We start from the raw sequence: 19,100 nt of genomic DNA, 5'->3' as shown, positions 1-19,100 counted from the left end.
CCTGGTGCATTCTGTTACTGAGTAAAGAGTTTACCTGCAAAAATTAATCGAAAGGTATTTTACTGTCTCCACAGGCGCTGATAATTTCTATGATGCACTTGAGGACATGCTTGGGTACAGACCAAATCCTTGGATGAAATGGAGCTGGAGTTTTATCACTCCTACACTGTGCATGGTAAGAGCATGCTTTTATTGTAATAAACAGCCATAATCATCACCTGATTTCATTTTTCAGATGATGATCAAAAAGACTAGAGCTCAACTTCTTCTTCCTCTTTTATCACAATAATTATTCTGCTTTCTTTAACTTGTGTTAGTGTCATCAGGATGCTCGCATGTTTCTTAAAGAGACATTTCGTCATTTCAAATTGGTAAATTTACTTGAAATTCAATGTAGCCTACAGTATTTGCCTTCAACCTTCCATAAATGTCTCTACAGCAGGTGAAACAAAAATGTCCTCCAAACATAATCAAATAATTATAGGCCTATAGCCTATAGGCTATGCTACATTGACACCCTTAAGACCTTGTCACTATAGTATGGTGTACTTGCACGTTAATACACCCTCAACCATAGAAATATAATAGGAGTAAAACGGACATTGAACTGTTTTCCATGGTCATTTGAAAAGTTCCAATGAAAATGGCGATTGTTGTAAGTTGCTTTGGTGACGACACACGTAAGCCCACTGTTCGGCTCATTTTCTGTAACCAGTAGGCCCTATAGCATTAAAGCATAGCAGAAGTAACAAGCTGGCGAGCTAGCTAACGACTATCTTACTACTGGTTAGCTGGCTAGTTAGCTACTGTCTTACTACTGGCTAGTTAGCTGTCTGGTTAGCTGGCTAGCTAGCGACTATCTTACCACTGCCTAGTTAGCTAGCTTACTTATTCTGCCATGCTTTCATGCTACGCTGGTTACAGAAAATGAGCCGAACAAAGTTGACTCATCTTGTGATGGCAATGCTTTCCTCCTTGCTTCCCTCAGTAAGGAGCAGCCACGAGCCACCAAAAATGTCTACAAGAAATCATTCGTCCCAAGCGCAGTTGAATTATTAAATGCATAGAATAAGAGTAGATCGGACATTCACATACAGACATAGTTAATGTAAAACTATCCCTTGAAAGGCTGACATTTATATTCAAACACTTGTTCCTCTTCCTTCTCCAGGGCTGCTTTATCTTCTCCTTGGTCAAATACAAGCCATTGACGTACAACAAGGTCTACGAGTATCCTGACTGGGCTGTTGGAATAGGTTGGACTCTTGCCTTGACCTCCATGATCTGTATCCCCATGGTGGTCGTCATCAAGATCCTCCGGTCTGATGGGCCGCTCATTGAGGTGGGTGGAGTAGCCATATGATATGCTCTCAAAAGGTTCTGTTTTGTTTTTAAGGCTGGTTCATTTTGCTTGTATGCAATTAGTTTTTGGTCAAATGATTAAGCGTACACCATCTTATCTTTTTTTTCTCCATGTTTTTCTATCACATCTCCCCGCTCTATTATTGCTCACTCCATTCCTTCTGTTTGTCACTTCTCTTTCATGTCTATATTTCCTCTCCTCCCTCCCTCCTTCCTTCCTTCTTTCCTGCAGAGGATCAAAGCGGTGGCAGCCCCGGTTCGCGGCGGAGCCAGCTCTCGTCCCGCAGACCACCGTGGCCTCAAGGAGCTCTCCTACCCTCTGGACCCTAACGGGAACAAGGGCCTACTGATGAAGGCCCCCACCCACACCATCGTAGAAACCATGATGTAAAGGAATGAGGCGGAGGCTCTCCATGAGATCGCTCTCCTTTCCTCTTCTGTCCTCTAAAATGCTTCTAAAACTAGCTAGTTTTCTGTCTATCTGTCTATCTGTCTGTCTGGTGGACTGATAAGGGTTTTAAGGAAAAAAGAATCCTGATTTCAAATCTTGTAGGAATACTTTGGAAGTAGTTTGCTCTTGGTGGATTTTCTTAAGAGGGTAGCAATCACATTTCAAATCTATTTCTGAATTACTCACAATTACTGGTGCTGGTCCTTTTTTTCCTATTTGTAATATCCATGTGACTACATGTCCCGCTATTTTCTTGTTTATAGACACAGTGGCAAATTAGCACCAGCCTCTGGTCATACGCTGGTACATTTATGTTTGTTCCACAAGCTACTTTTGCAGAAAACCAGCCATTGTTCTAAAAATGGACGGAAGTGGTTATTGAGTCATGGAATCAAACATCCTTTTGTAGCCACAAAATTGATTACAGATCATCAAAATATTTTTTCTTTTTAGCTGTTCTTGGAATATATAACAACTGTGTTTGTGATACTATGAACTGGGTGCGCTTATCTGAGGGCATGTGCTATTGGGTTATTCTGGTTTATTCTGTTCCACTGTGTTCAGTAGAGGCCCAGTTGAGATGAAATGGCTCGAGTCACTGCAGGTACAGCATCTTTAATTAAATATAGACGGGTATAAAGTCACATGCCTACTTAAAGTAATCAGCAATTCTGAAAAACCCCAGAAATATGACCAAACTCAGCAACCTGAATCTCAAAATGTGGCTGGGACAGGTAAATTGTCTCAATCCCACAAACGTTGCATCCTGTAGATGGATGGTTTTTCTTCTGTTTTCTTAATTCGAGCTGCTACTGCTACACAATGTTGCCCGATGCAGCTAAAAATAAAATAAATGTAGAATTGCCACAGCCATGATAGCCAATGACCCTAATCAAACCAGGATCCTGGTTTTTAAATGCACCTTAGCACAAATCCCCATCTTCCATAGCCATAAACTATAGGTCAAAGAGACAACTAGCACTGAGACTGCATCCGGGAAACCCGCTCCTGCACAAAGAGAGAGGTATCTGAAAGGATTTGAAGTGTGGAGGTTGAACCCTTGAGTGTGTTGTCTGTGGCGTACTGTACAGTAGTAGCTAATCAGTCTATCTATATCTATCTCTCTATCTATCTTTCTCTGTCCTAGACCAGTTTACAGTACATTTAGTAACTGCACTAGGCACTCTTGGCTTACAATTTTGGATTGGATTTATTTTACTTTCTACAGAGGAAGTTACATTGTTATTAGTTTTTCCTCTGTCAATGTTTAGATTTTTTTTATTAAGACTATAATGTTATTGCTATTCACTATTGATGATAATTGCTGTAGTTTTTCATAGAGGAAGGAACACTTCTTTCATCGGGTGAACATACTAAGCTATTATACAAATTGTACATTTACAGTGGCCGCCATTGTAGATATAATCCTCATCATTTAAGTTCCCTAAGCGTAGGTCCTGCCAACATTTGTCTTTTATCATCAAACAACCAAACAATGCAACTGATTTTCCCAAATATTTTCTCTTGTGGTGGTGTGGGTCAAACATTCAGCAAGCAGTTCAATGTACAGTAAAAAAAAAATGGGAATTCTACAATGGCTCCATCTGTAAGTTCGTAGGTGTTGGGGGTTTATAGCTTTTCCTGTAAATACTAGGGGACAGTATTTAAATTGGATAAATTCAGCCAGACAGGGCAATGAAGCCAACGGTGAAACATGTCACCAACTCAGTGACTCAAAAAAACCTATTGGTTGGGTGACAAAACAGCCAGCGTCAGTCTGTCGACTCATCTGAGTGTCAAACTCCTTTCCAGACACTGTGAAATGTGGCAGCTGGCTGCAGACAAATCAGAGCCAGTGAATGACATAGTTTTGTCCCGTGTTTTTCCACAGTTACTGTGTTGCTTCATGTCTCTTTTTAAAATGAGAGCTGAAGAGCTTAATTTCAAATGAGGAACTCCAACTGTTCTAAAGAGCGGGTAAACGGTACCTGACTATTGAAACTTCCCTACAAGTTAGCGGGAATTGGTTGTGTATCATCATTTAGGGTTATCAGAATTAGTTGTGTTGCATAGTGACAGTAAATAAGACCTCATTTGCAGTAAATAAGACCTTATTTGCAACATTCAAGAACTTGAAATGTTGTGTGAAGTCACACTTTGTAAGCTCTTAAAAATGCTGCATGGAATTCAAATTAAGCCTAACCAAAAATGAAGAGAAGTAAAATTTAACTTTGAATCGAATATAGTAAATGAAAGCTGTGAAATTGGGCACTATATGAGAAGATGAACCTGGGAAGTCTGACACCCCCAGAACCTGTACTTTACATATGTTAATGCATTTAGAGCCTGAACTTTAGACGTCCAGAATCCTGTCGCTGTGAGCCGTTAACAGCTGAAGGCAGACTATCTGAGAAGTATGACATTTACTGTTGCATTCACTTTAAGTTGTCTGTGTAACAAGGGGTTTCCCGTGTGTGTGTGTGTGTGTGTGTGTGTGTGTGTGTGTGTGTGTGTGTGTGTGTGTGTGTGTGTGTGTGTGTGTGTGTGTGTGTGTGTCACCAGCGACCATCCACACAGGAGCATCTCTATAGCTGCATTAACCCAGCATCCAAAACATTTGACTTCTGACTGTGGGCGATAATGAGCCGGCATTTAATGGTAGCAATCAAAAAATTGATGTTTTTGTTCATCTTGAAAAGGCCATTGGATCAGTTCTTTGCCACACAGAATGGAACATCATACATCTTAACTGGCTGTTATTTACAATCGAAGGCAGAAGGAGTGAGTCAAAGTGACTTTTTATTGCACCTTATTTGTATAATTTGGACTTCATATCAAATGAGTCCAAAAAAAACAAAACACTGCCATCTTGTTATTCAGGGTCCCTAAAAAAAGAATCTCTGGAAACCCTTAAGCTTTTAGCTTTAAGTGCTTCTTTTTCTCCCAAAAAGCAGACTTATTAAAATAGATCAAAAATGTTAATAAACTATTCATTCACATCAAATATACAGTACACATGCATTGCAGGAATTTGACCAACAACATCATATCAGAAGTGATCTTGAGACCATGGCCTCATTTTGTGTGTCATCTAAGCTTTGATTATTGTTTTTGTCCGTTTTATTTAATTTTCTTCAAATAGAATAAAGTAGTTCATATCATTTAAAAGGGATTTGTGAAACCAAATCCACAGCAGACATCTATTTTCATACAGTAACAAACGTTTCCTATATAAGTCTTCTTTGTACAGCTAAGCTCCCATTGCAGATCTCCCATTTTAATACAGATACAAGGGTTCATTTTATTCTAAAACTTTTGTACAGATCTGGTTCTCGATTCCCCTGAAGGATCTTTGCACTAAGGTTTGGAAAAAAAAGATCAGAAACCGTTAAGTAAAAATACATTAGTTATAGCATATAAGTATATATGGACCGTTAAATTAAATCTTACCTTTTTTAATTTTTCAGCTTTGGATCATCTATGAAATGTCTACATTTCTGGATTAATAATTTTCTAAAATGCACAAAATTGAAATAAATATTAAATATTGTCAAGATTTTAAGAAATAGCATCCAAAAGCGATGTTTTAAAAATGTGTTGCAAAGAGTAAAAACACTTTATTATGGCTTAAAAGTTACTAAAACCTTTCCCTCGTGCTCAGATCCTGGTTTCTGGGGAAGCATGGGCCAGAAATAATAACTAATGCAGTCATTTATTGGTTTATTCTGCCTCTATTCTGTGTATATTTACAGTATGTCCCTCTCTGCCTTCTTACACTCCCCTTCAGTTAGCGTATGTAAACCTTATGTTAACCTAAGCTAACCATTTTTTATCAGAAATAATGAATTTGCTAGAGAATTGAAGCATTAGCGATGCACAAGTTTTTACCGCCGAATGTTGAAATGTGAAAGTCACCTGAGGGTGAATGTAAAAGTTTCTGAAGATCTATTTTTTAGGGTAAAAAAAAAAGAATTAGTATCTTTTTATTTTTATTGAATTCAGCTGTTTCTTGTTTTGATTTTTGATTGTGTGTCTGTCACATTTGCCTTTTGTATTCCAAATATAGTGTATTTGAACTTCTGTCATTGGAGTAACATGTACAACCGTCAATCAAAGAAACAATCAAAAAAAAAAAGAAGCTACGATTTGTTACGTGCAATACTTTGTAGATTATTTTTCTTGCCATTTTTCCAAGAGATGGTACTAACCTCTGAAGTCAGACAACAGCCTGTAAATCCTTGGAGTAAATTTGAATCTTCAGGGTCCAGTTAAATTAAAAAGCTGCCACAACATGCAGTGTGGAACCAAACCAAACTGAACCACTATTCCATCAAATATCTTGTGGTTTGAAATGCACTGAGACAAAAACCTTTTGTCACATCAAACTCAATTTAAGTGACAAAATGCTATTTTTTATTTTCGTGACAGACTGCTAAGTTGTGAGTTTGTAAGGGGTATGAAACACAGTAACACTGCCACTAAGTCCACCATCTTACTACTTGCCTATGTTTATCTCAGTACTGCTGTGTTGCTAAAAAATCAGGCAGCTTTCCAAAAGCACGCCGCCAGCAAAGTTCACCATTCCACTGTTGTGCGATATCTGCAAAATCTAGCCAGTACCCTGTAAGGTTTGTAAGTCTAATTTGCTTGTGATGGAACAAATACCTTGGAGTAGTTGTGGGTGCTTCTAGGAGGCCTGCCCCCCCCTTTAGCAACATAAGCAGTAAATCAAATAAATATACAAATGACACCATATCAAACGTGGGCTTTTCTTTTAAAATCTCGTATGCAAGTTCTTCATTCTGCTTATTCAGACATTTCTAAATCCAACTCCACTTCGCCAAACCCTGCAACCTTAGTGCTTTATCAAAGAAAGTGAAAAACCAAACTACATCTACACAGGAACAGATGACATGATTTATTTAAATCCTGTGTGCTCTACATCATGTTCATTACTGGTATGTAAACACCATATCTGCAGGATTCATAGTCTGCTCGGCTGTTTCTGTGATGATGATGATGTGATCTTCGGGCTGTGCAGAGGTGACACACGATATGTTTTATCATTGACGTCGCCCCGACTGCGTGACCGCGAAGAAAGACAAATGGGGTTTAATTTCCTTAAAGCAAAGATCATCTTCGTTCTTTGGTTTCAAGCTTTGAAAAGATGTCATCCTTACTCAGAGAACCATAGTTATTATCTAACCTAATTACATGTTTGGCATTTTTAGCTTTGATTCAAGTTTTGATTTGTGAGGACAAGATGCTAACGATGACACAAAAGGCTGTAAAATCATCTTTCCTCCTTTCACTTAAACGCTGGTAATCTCAGCGCTAAGTCCTCTGGGAAATGGAGTCCCGCTCACCCTCCCCTTCCCTCTGTCCCCAGACTGATTCTGATCATGGTCTCCAATGACAATGCCTCTGTCTTTCCTGCATTATACTGTATGCCAGCCCTTCCTTTTTGAGAATGTACATGATAAAATGTTTTTTAATTCTTGGTGAAGAAAAAAACATTTTTAAAAGAATTTGAAAGGTTTTATTTTTTATTTCTATGGCCAACCTGTAAGCTAGGTAAAAAAAAGAAATAAAAAAAAGAAAGAATTAATATGTGTTTGAACAGGTTTTACAAAGGTGTAAAACTTTTTTTATTTCTTAATAAAAAATTTGTCTTCAGAAAATGATTTCTTGTGTTTTTATGTGTCTTGCTCAACATTTTCTACACGGACATCCACGGCTGACACGTTTACACACACAAAGATCGTTCCATTCAAGTTCAATTTCCCAACTCGTGGGATTTACGTAACTAAATCCCCTCGACAGCATAATAAACTCTAATCCTACAAATCCTGTAATACAAGATTTAAGGTATTCAAGCCAACGCAGGAGGCTGCATTCAAGCTCATTCATTGCTGCCAGTTCTCCTTTTTAAATGTGAAAATAGTCAAATGGGGTTGGAAACTGCTTTTTGGAACTTAGACAACTGTAACATGTATGCAAATAAGATTTTTGTTTATCTGTTTTTCCTAAATACATAAATTAATAAATTATAAAATAAAAGGTTCATTTTTCAAAAGTGTCCTCCAATTCTGGAATGACCCATGAAAACAGATTCAATCTACATGTCTTTTTACGGTGAAAAATCTCCAATTCAGTGCTGGACCCTGGTCTTCCTCTGTAAATGGGATTAAATAGAAACACATTTCAATATCCTCTCTGGGAACCATCACCTTATCGTGGTGGAGAGGTTTGTGTGTCCCTATGAACCTGAGAGCTGTGTTGTCTGGAGCCTAGTGCTCCTGGTAGGGTCTCCCAAGGCAAATTGGTCTCAGGTGAGGGGCCAGACTAAGAATGGTTCAAAAACAACTTCATGAAAGAAAGGGAAAGGAAAGGAGAGACCCTGCCCGGAGGAAGCCCGGGGCCCCCGTCTGGAGCCGGGCCCAGAGGGAGGGCCTGACAGTGAGCGCCTGGTGGCCGGGTTTGCCACGGAGCCCGGTCGGGCACAGCCCGAAGAAGCTACATGGTGCCTCCCATCTATCCATCCTGTGGGCCCACCACTCATGGGAAAAACCGCTGGGGTCGGGTGCGCTGTCACACGGGTGGCAGTGATAGTCAGGGACCTCGACGGACCAGACCCGGGCAGCAGAGGCTGGCTCTGGGGACGTGGAACGTCACCTCTCTGTGGGGGAAGGAGCCGGAACTAGTGCGGGAGGTGGATCGCTACCAGTTGGATCTGGTGGGGCTTACCTCCACGCACAGTCTTGGCTCTGGAACCGTACTCCTGGATAGGGGTTGGACTCTATTCTTCTCCGGAGTTGCCCAAGGTGTGAGGCGTCGGGCCGGGGTGGGGATACTCACTAGCCCCTGGCTGAGCGCCGCTACGTTGGAGTTTATCCCGGTGGACGAGAGGGTCGCCTCCCTACGCCTTCGGGTTATGGGGGGGAAAACTCTGACTGTTGTTTGTGCCTATGCCCCAAACCGCAGTTCTGAGTATTCGGCCTTCTTGGAGACCCTGAATGGAGCCCTGCAGGAGGCTCCAGTAGGGGACTCCGTAGTCTTGCTGGGAGACTTCAACGCACACGTGGGAAACGATGGAGACACCTGGAGAGGCGTGATTGGGAGGAAGGGCCTCCCTGATCTAAACCCGAACGGTCGTTTGTTGTTGGACTTCTGTGCTAGTCACGGAATGGCCATAACAAACACCATGTTCGAACATAAGGATGCTCATAAGTGCACGTGGTACCAGAGCACCCTAGGCCAAAGGTCAATGATCGATTTCGTAATCGTATCATCTGATCTGAGGCCGCATGTTTTGGACACTCGGGTGAAGAGAGGGGCGGAGCTGTCGACTGATCACCATCTGGTGGTGAGTTGGATCAAGGGGTGGGGGAAGACTCTGGACAGACCTGGTAAACCCAAACGGGTAGTGCGGGTGAACTGGGAACGTCTGGAGGAAGCCCCTGTCCTGGGGATCTTTAACTCACACCTCCAGCGGAGCTTTTCAGCCATCCCTGTGGAGGTTGGGGGCATTGAACCTGAGTGGGCGATGTTCAAAACCTCTATTGCTGAAGCTGCGGTGATGAGCTGTGGTCTCAAGGTCTTAGGTGCCTCAAGGGGCGGTAACCCTCGAACACCGTGGTGGACCCCGGTGGTCAGGGAAGCCGTCCGACTGAAGAAGGAGTCCTTCCGGGTTATGTTATCCGGGAGGACTCCGGAAACAGTTGCAGGGTATCGAAGGACTAGAAGGGCGGCAGCTTCTGCCGTGTCAGAGGCAAAGCAGCGGGTGTGGGAGAAGTTCGGAGAAGCTATGGAGAAGGACTTTCGGTCGGCACCAAGGTGCTTCTGGAAAACCATCCGGCACCTCAGGAGGGGGAAGTGAAGAACCATCCAAGCTGTGTACAGCAAGGGTGGGACCCTGCTGACTTCAACTGAGAAGGTTATCGGCCGCTGGAAGGAGCACTTTGAGGAACTCCTGAATCCGACTAACACGCCCTCTATGGTTGAGGCAGAGCTGGAAGCTGATGGGGGATCATCGTCAATTTCCCTGATGGAAGTCACTGAGGTAGTCAAACAACTCCACAGTGGCAAAGCCGCAGGGGTTGATGAGATCCGTCCAGAAATGCTGAAGGCTTTGGGTGTTGAGGGGCTGTCTTGGTTGACACGCCTCGTCAACATTGCGTGGAAGTCTGGGACAGTGCCTAGGGGTTGGCAGACCGGGGTGGTGGTTCCCCTATTTAAAAAGGGGGACCAGAGAGTGTGTGCCAACTACAGGGGTATCACACTTCTCAGCCTCCCTGGTAAAGTCTACTCCAAGGTACTGGAAAGGAGGGTTCGGCCGGTAGTCGAACCTCTGATTGAAGAGGAACAATGCGGATTCCGTCCTGGTCGTGGAACAACAGACCAACTCTTTACTCTTACCGCACCGTTGTGACGAAAAGAGAGCTGAGCCAGAAGGCAAAGCTCTCAATATACCGGTCGATCTTCGTTCCTACCCTCACCTATGGTCATGAAGGCTGGGTCATGACCGAAAGAACGAGATCACGGGTACAAGCGGCCGAAATGGGTTTTCTCAGATGGGTGGCTGGCGTCTCCCTTAGAGATAGGGTGAGAAGCTCAGCCATCCGTGAGAGACTCGGAGTAGAGCCGCTGCTCCTTTACGTTGAAAGGAGCCAGTTGAGGTGGTTCGGGCATCTAGTAAGGATGCCACCTGGGCGCCTCCCTAGGGAGGTGTTCCAGGCACGTCCAGCTGGGAGGAGACCCCGGGGAAGACCCAGGACTCGGTGGAGAGATTATATCTCCTCACTGGCCTGGGAACGCCTCAGGATCCCCCAGTCGGAGCTGGAGGATGTGGCCCGGAGAAGGGAAGATTGGGGTTCCTTACTGGAGCTGCTGCCCCCGCGACCCGATCCCGGATAAGCGGTGGACGATGGATGGATGGATGGACATTTCAATATATTTAATTGCAACACAACACCACATTACTGTACATGTGCTGCTTCTGTAGATGAGACAAAAAATTTCTACGCAGCCAGAAGGTTATGCTGACTTTTAGACAGACGTGTAAAGATTCTCAGAAATATAATTGCAATACTTTAATTTGAACTATAACTGTATTTGAGATAGCACTCTGCATCCAACAACAAAAAAACTTTTTTAAATATACGCAAACAAAACAATGTTCTACAGATGACACTTCAATTAAATTCATAATTTATTCACTGTTAAAACCCAAACTTAACATATAAACGTTGTGTATAGTTCGCCGTGTGTATTGGTTCTTCCTGTGGACCTGCTGTTTGTCTGATGAGCTGCAGGTGAGCTGCTTTTATTGGCTGAATGGTTGCCCAGGTGGTTGGTGATTGGTTCTCCATGCCAGCCTTTGAGGATATAAGGCAGCCCCCCGGGATTAGTTTTGGCTTCATGGTGGCACGACAACCCACAAAACGTGAGCTAAATCAATTCAACACGTGCTTACGTAACAAAACGAAAATAAACCAAGACAAACATCATCACTACCTAAACTTACGACAGAAATCAGGAGAACTAAAGTACAAACAACTTCCCTCCACTCCCAAATTTAGCTGCATGTTGTGACATAATGGCAGTAAGCGGCTCTGTAAACAGCTGCAGTTTACGGAATATTTTGATCCAAACATCCGTTTCACAACAGGGAAACAAAGGCTCAGACGTGCTGGTGATTAATACAAGCTGGGTACTGAACACAGCTAATTTTCCCAGACTGTAATTTTCCCTCAATGGCTGCGGTCACATTTTTTTTCCTCCTCAAATCAAAACAACTGACTCCCATGAAAGTATTTACATGAGTGCTACATAAAATACTAATTTAATTTAAGAACTGTTTATGCCAAACAGTAAGTTGTCAGTGAAGACAGAAAGCTCTTTCAGGTCGAGTATAATCCAGTTGCAAGTCTTTGTTCCTTATTTTTTCTTGATTTATCATTTTACCCATGAGAATGGGACCCAAATACCCCCATGAAATTAATTATTATTGCTCCCATGTGAGCCCTCACCAGTCCCTTTGCTCAGCAGGAACACTGAGGGTGTTTGAAACTGATGTTGAATAGCCTAATGTTAATTTTGCTGTTGTATGCAGCAGACTGAGCTTTAAATAACTAGCACTCCAGAGAAAGAAACACAACGCTGACATTTCCATTCTCCGCCTGCCAACTCCGAGAATAGACTTCGCTGCTGAGAATTTATTTTTCCATTTCATCTTCATGACAGTTCTTTGGCCATCGCACAGAGCAAAAAGCAAAAACATATCTGCTTGTTTTTAAGACGAGTGTTTCTCGGTACTTTCGTCTTTTTTTCTACCGTCACAAATAGAACAGGAAATGGAAGGGTAAGGCAAGTGAGGGATGATGTGAAAAAAATGGCCAGTTTTGATCCCAGGATGTTATGGTTACTTGGTGCCGGCCACAGGGACACCAAATATGTGCTTTTTTCCATGTGCTTGTGCAGATATTTCCCCCGTTTACTTCCATTTGGCATGTCCACTTCCTGCTCGCACAAAAGTCAAAGTATAGTATGTCATAAAAAATATTCATGAGATTGTATGCAATACATACAAAAAAAAAGAATAATAGTTAAGTATGTAATCAAAAAAGTCATAGAAAATGTCATAAAAAGTCAAAGTATAGTATGCAATAACAATATTTAAACAACGTTATATACAATTGATAGTATAGTATGTCATATTAAAAGTCATATTATAGTATGTCATGAAAAATTCCATTAACAAGACATGGTACAGTATGCCATGAAAATGCTTTGAAAAAAGTCATGATAAATACAAATAAAAAGTTGTAGTAAAGTATATCATCAAAAATTTCAGAGTATGTTCCATATAAAGTCATAACAAAGTGATAGTATATTATGTCATAATAAAGTCATAGTGTAGTATGTCATAATAAAGTCTTAGTACGTATGTCATAAAACATGTTATGAAAAGTCTTAGTATAGTATGTCATGAAAAAGTCATAGTATAGTATGTCATAATAAAGTCATAGTATATTATGTCATAATAAAGTCTTAGTATATTATGTCATAATAAAGTCTTAGTATAGTGTATCATAATAAAGTCTTAGTATGTCAAATAAAGTCATAGTATATTATGTCATAATAAAGTCATAGTATATTATGTCATAATAAAGTCTTAGTATAGTATGTCATAATAAAGTCATAGTATAGTATGTCATAATAAAGTCTTATTATATTATGTCATAATAAAGTCTTAGTATAGTATGTCATAATAAAGTCTTAGTATATTATGTCATAATAAAGTCATAGTATTGTATGTCATAATAAAGTCTTAGTATATCATGCCATAATAAAGTCTTAGTATAGTATGTCATAATAAAGTCATAGTATATTATGTCATAATAAAGTCTTAGTACGTATGTCATAAAACATGTTATGAAAAGTCAGTATAGTATGTCATAAACAAGTCTTAGTATAGTATGTCATAATAAAGTCTTAGTATAGTAGGTCATAATAAAGTCTTAGTATAGTAGGTCATAATAAAGTCTTAGTATAGTGTATCATAATAAAGTCTTAGTATAGTATGTCATAATAAAGTCATAGTATAGTATGTCATAATAAAGTCTTATTATATTATGTCATAATAAAGTCTTAGTATAGTATGTCATAATAAAGTCTTAGTATATTATGTCATAATAAAGTCTTAGTATATTATGTCATAATAAAGTCCTAGTACGTCATAATAAAGTCTTAGTATATTATGTCATAATAAAGTCATAGTATAGTATGACATAATAAAGTCCTAGTATGTCATACTAAAGTCATAGTATATTATGTCATAATAAAGTCTTAGTATAGTATGTCATAATAAAGTCTTAGTATATTATGTCATAAAAAAGTCTTAGTATATATAAAATATAGTATTCCATGAAACAGTCATGCTATAGTATGCAATAATTATATTTACACAGTCATAGTATTGTTTGCATATAACAATGTTATATACAATTGATAGTATAGTATATATGCCATACTAACTGTCATATATAAAGTCATATTATAGTATGTCAAGAGAATAGTATGCAATACAAATAAAAGGTCGTAGTAAAGTGTATAATAAAAAATGTCAGATTATGTTTCATAAAAATGTCATAAAACAGTCAGTGTTTTACAACTAAAAAGCCATAGTTTAGTACGCAGTAAAAATGTCAAAAACAAGTTTGAGGTTAGGTTTCAGCTGATTTTCAGGTATTTCCACAGCTTCAGTTACTTTCCACCACTCCATAATGAGGGAAGCCTCTGGGCTCACTGCAGGCATGCTCACACTGAGCCCAGCATGTAGTTAAAATGCCTTTACTAGTTTAGAGCATGTGCTCCTGCTGGTGATGATGAAGACTTGTAGTACATGCCAGAGGCATCTTTATCTGTTTCAAGGTTGGCTTGTTTGTTTGCACATTAGTGGAACTGCTTGGTGGAAGTGTGAATACTTGTGTGTGAGTTTGTGTGTGTAAATGTACATATATAGTGGGCCCTTAGAACTTTAACTTCTTTTTCACATGTTACTGTTGCTCTTGTGAGTGTGTGTCAGTGTGTGTGTGTGTGTGTGTGTGTGTGTGTGTGTGTGTGTGTGTGTGTGTGTGTGTGTGTGTGTGTCTGTTGATCCGGTTATGTAACAGTAAACTCTTGGGGATCATTAAGTCAGCAGAATGTACAGAACAGTATATATAGGCTACACATAAAATTAATCATTTTATTTAACAGACTGGTAGGAAAAAAAAGTGGACAGAAGAACAAATACATACATTGAGGCTGAAATACTTACATTAGAACACACTCTCTGGGAACCATCACCTTATCGTGGTGGAGAGGTTTGTGTGTCCCTATGAACCTGAGAGCTGTGTTGTCTGGAGCCTAGTGCTCCTGGTAGGGTCTCCCAAGGCAAATTGGTCTCAGGTGAGGGGCCAGACTAAGAATGGTTCAAAAACGACTTCATGAAAGAAAGGGAAAGGAAAGGAGAGACCCTGCCCGGAGGAAGCCCGGGACCCCCGTCTGGAGCCAGGCCCAGAGGGAGGGCCCGACAGCGAGCGCCTGGTGGCCGGGTTTGCCACGGAGCCCGGTCGGGCACAGCCCGAAGAAGCTACGTGGTGCCTCCCATCCATCCATCCTGTGGGCCCACCACTCATGGGAAAAACCGCTGGGGTCGGGTGCGCTGTCACACGGGTGGCAGTGATAGTCAGGGACCTCGACGGGCCAGACCCGGGCAGCAGAGGCTGGCTCTGGGGACGTGGAACGTCACCTCTCTGTGGGGGAAGGAGCCGGAACTAGTGTGGGAGATGGATCGCTACCAGTTGGATCTGGTGGGGCTTACCTCCACGCACAGTCTTGGCTCTGGAACCGTACTCCTGGATAGGGGTTGGACTCTATTCTTCTCCGGAGTTGCACAAGGTGTGAGGCGTCGGGCCGGGGTGGGGATACTCACTAGCCCCCGGCTGAGCGCCGCTACGTTGAAGTTTATCCCGGTGGACGAGAGGGTCGCCTCCCTACGCCTTCGGGTTATGGGGGGGAAAACTCTAACTGTTGTTTGTGCCTATGCCCCAAACCGCAGTTCTGAGTATTCGGCCTTCTTGGAGACCCTGAATGGAACCCTGCAGGGGGCTCCAGTAGGGGACTCCGTAGTCTTTCTGGGAGACTTCAACGCACACGTGGGAAACGATGGAGACACCTGGAGAGGCGTGATTGGGAGGAAGGGCCTCCCTGATCTAAACCCGAACGGTTGTTTGTTGTTGGACTTCTGTGCTAGTCATGGAATGGCCATAACAAACACCATGTTCGAACATAAGGATGCTCATAAGTGCACGTGGTACCAGAGCACCCTAGGCCAAAGGTCAATGATCGATTTCGTAATCGTAATCATCTGATCTGAGGCCGCATGTTTTGGACACTCGGGTGAAGAGAGGGGCGGAGCTTTCGACTGATCACCATCTGGTGGTGAGTTGGATCAAGGGGTGGGGGAAGACTCTGGACAGACCTGGTAAACCCAAACGGGTAGTGCAGGTGAACTGGGAACGTCTGGAGGAAGCTCCTGTCCTGGGGATCTTTAACTCACACCTCCGGTGGAGCTTTTCAGTCATCCCTGTGGAGGTTGGGGGCATTGAACCTGAGTGGGCGATGTTCAAAACCTCTATTGCTGAAGCTGTGGTGATGAGCTGTGGTCTCAAGGTCTTAGGTGCCTCAAGGGGCGGTAACCCTCGAACACCGTGGTGGACCCCGGTGGTCAGGGAAGCCGTCCGACTGAAGAAGGAGTCCTTCCGGGTTATGTTATCCGGGAGGACTCCGGAAACAGTTGCAGGGTATCAAAGGACTAGAAGGGCGGCAGCTTCTGCCGTGTCAGAGGCAAAGCAGCGGGTGTGGGAGAAGTTCGGAGAAGCTATGGAGAAGGACTTTCGGTCGGCACCAAGGTGCTTCTGGAAAACCATCCGGCACCTCAGGAGGGGGAAGTGAAGAACCATCCAAGCTGTGTACAGCAAGGGTGGGACCCTGCTGACTTCAACTGAGAAGGTTATCGGCCGCTGGAAGGAGCACTTTGATGAACTCCTGAATCCGACTAACACGCCCTCTATGGTTGAGGTAGAGCTGGAAGCTGATGGGGGATCATCTTCAAATTTCCCTGATGGAAGTCACTGAGGTAGTCAAACAACTCCACAGTGGCAAAGCCGCAGGGGTTGATGAGATCCGTCCAGAAATGCTGAAGGTTTTGGGTGTTGAGGGGCTGTCTTGGTTGACACGCCTCGTCAACATTGCGTGGAAGTCTGAGACAGTGCCTCGGGGTTGGCAGACCGGGGTGGTGGTTCCCCTATTTAAAAAGGGGGACCAGAGAGTGTGTGCCAACTACAGGGGTATCACACTTCTCAGCCTCCCTGGTAAAGTCTACTCCAAGGTACTGGAAAGGAGGGTTCGGCCGGTAGTCGAACCTCTGATTGAAGAGGAACAATGCGGATTCCGTCCTGGTCGTGGAACAACAGACCAACTCTTTACTCTCGCAAGGATCCTGGAGGGGGCCTGGGAGTACGCCCATCCGGTCTACATGTGTTTTGTGGATCTGGAGAAGGCGTATGACCGGGTCCCCCGGGTGATACTGTGGGAGGTGCTGCGGGAGTATGGGGTGAGGGGGTCACTTTTGAGGGCCATCCAATCCCTGTACGCCCAAAGTGAGAGTTGTGTCCGGATACTCGGCAGTAAGTCGGACTCGTTTCCCGTGAATGGTGGCCTCCGCCAGGGCTGCGCTTTATCACCAATCCTGTTCGTGATTTTCATGGATAGGATATCGAGGCGTAGTCGTGGAGGAGAGGGGTTGCAGTTCGGTGACTTGAGGATCTCATCGCTGCTCTTTGCAGATGATGTGGTCCTTATGGCATCATCGGTCTGTGACCTTCAACAGTCACTGGATCGGTTCGCAGCCGAGTGTGCAGCGGTTGGGATGAGGATCAGCACCTCCAAATCTGAGGCCATGGCTCTCAGCAGGAAACCGGTGGATTGCCTACTCCGGGTAGGGAATGAGCCATTACCCCAAGTGAAGGAGTTCAAGTACCTCGGGGTCTTGTTCGTGAGTGAGGGGACAATGGAGCGAGAGATTGGCCGGAGAATCGGAGCAGCGGGGGCGGTATTACAGTCACTTTACCGCACCGTTGTGACGAAAAGAGAGCTGAGCCAGAAGGCAAAGCTCTCAATATACCGGTCGATCTTCGTTCCTACCCTCACCTATGGTCATGAAGGCTGAGTCATGACCGAAAGAACGAGATCACGGGTACAAGCGGCCGAATTGGGTTTTCTCAGACGGGTGGCTGGCGTCTCCCTTAGAGATAGGGTGAGAAGCTCAGCCATCCGTGAGAGACTCGGAGTAGAGCCGCTGCTCCTTTATGTTGAAAGGAGCCAGTTGAGGTGGTTCGGGCATCTAGTAAGGATGCCACCTGGGCGCCTCCCTAGGGAGGTGTTCCAGGCACGTCCAGCTGGGAGGAGACCCCGGGGAAGACCCAGGACTCGGTGGAGAGATTATATCTCCTCACTGGGAACGCCTCAGGATCCCCCAGTCGGAGCTGGAGGATGTGGCCCGGAGAAGGGAAGATTGGGGTTCCTTACTGGAGCTGCTGCCCCCGCGACCCGATCCCGGATAAGCAGTGGACGAAGGATGGATGGAGAACACACTCTTTTCCACTTAAACACCCACACACAGACGCAACAATTTGATTAAGATACACACAGTACATTATACACATATAAATGTGTATATATTGGCCCTTACCCAACATTCCTCCTTCACACGGCGTGTTCAGGAACTATACAATTTTGCATAAAGTTCCTTGAGCATGTTGGTGTTTGCAAGTGTATGCAGCATGCAGCTGTAACTAATAGACACTTGCAATGTTAAGATTTAAGAGTCATACTCCAATAGTTTGTGCCTTTACTAAGAAGTATTACCTTCACGTCACTCACTTTAATAGGAAAGGAACACATATCAAAACCAGGTTCCTTTAGTTGATAAATTATTCAGATTCCTGAATTGTGGATGGAAAACATGTGCATACAGTGTGCATGTAAGAAACGTGTGAGTATCAGTCACACACATGGCCGTGCAGTATTAACACTAAAGTATTTGGTTTACATTAAAGACACAACACAATAACGACAGACTAGTCACCCAACATAAAATTAGACATTTTTTATTGTTCTTACTTCGGATCTTTTCTCATGTTCTTCTCGAAAAGAGAAGTATAGCAGTACACTCTTTGTTTCATAGAAAACAAAAAACAAAAAAAACGACAACAACAAAGTTATACATTTTATTTTCCCTTTGATAATTCTTATTTTGTATTTTCTCCCATGTTTCGGAAGAGTAATATTGTCATAGAAAAATACTATATTACATAGAATAGAACTTTACACAATTTGAAAAAAATACACAATATCAACGCATACATTATTAATGACCCAATCCGGAATCGTATTAAGCTTTGATGCCACTTGTCAACACATCTTTATAAAAATAAAATAAATGTAATGTTAAAAGAAAGTCATAAATCTAATTCAAATGTTACAGGTTTGCATGAATCCAATAACTTCTATGCAAACTTCTAAGTAAAAATTGGAGACACACTCATGACCAAGACATCATATGACACACTGAAATGTGCTTGTTTGGAATTTATATTATTTTGATATTATTTCCCCTTCGTAGAGTCACAGCCACAGTCAATACGTTTGTACACATGTTTACGGTAATAAGAAGACT

At 42.7% G+C, this 19,100-nt stretch overlaps 1 protein-coding gene across 1 annotated transcript in view; it reads left to right on the top strand.

Annotated features, from left to right (window-relative positions):
- LOC115008206 (sodium- and chloride-dependent taurine transporter-like) overlaps window positions 1–7,497 on the top strand; it is a 31,369-nt gene extending 23,872 nt beyond the window's left edge. Inside the window, exons 13-15 of the mRNA XM_029431636.1 lie at window positions 75–175; window positions 1,172–1,342; window positions 1,595–7,497. Coding sequence (XP_029287496.1) covers window positions 75–175; window positions 1,172–1,342; window positions 1,595–1,753 — 431 coding nt within the window. The 3' untranslated portion in view covers window positions 1,754–7,497. The remainder of the gene's footprint in view (window positions 1–74; window positions 176–1,171; window positions 1,343–1,594) is intronic.
- The last annotated feature ends 11,603 nt before the right edge of the window (window positions 7,498–19,100 follow it).

The sequence above is a fragment of the Cottoperca gobio genome, chromosome 5 (assembly GCF_900634415.1).
Source record: "Cottoperca gobio chromosome 5, fCotGob3.1, whole genome shotgun sequence".
NCBI classification, from domain to species: Eukaryota; Metazoa; Chordata; class Actinopteri; order Perciformes; family Bovichtidae; genus Cottoperca; species Cottoperca gobio.
Note: the sequence above shows the minus strand (reverse complement) of the source record. Positions and strands in the feature narration are given on the sequence as shown.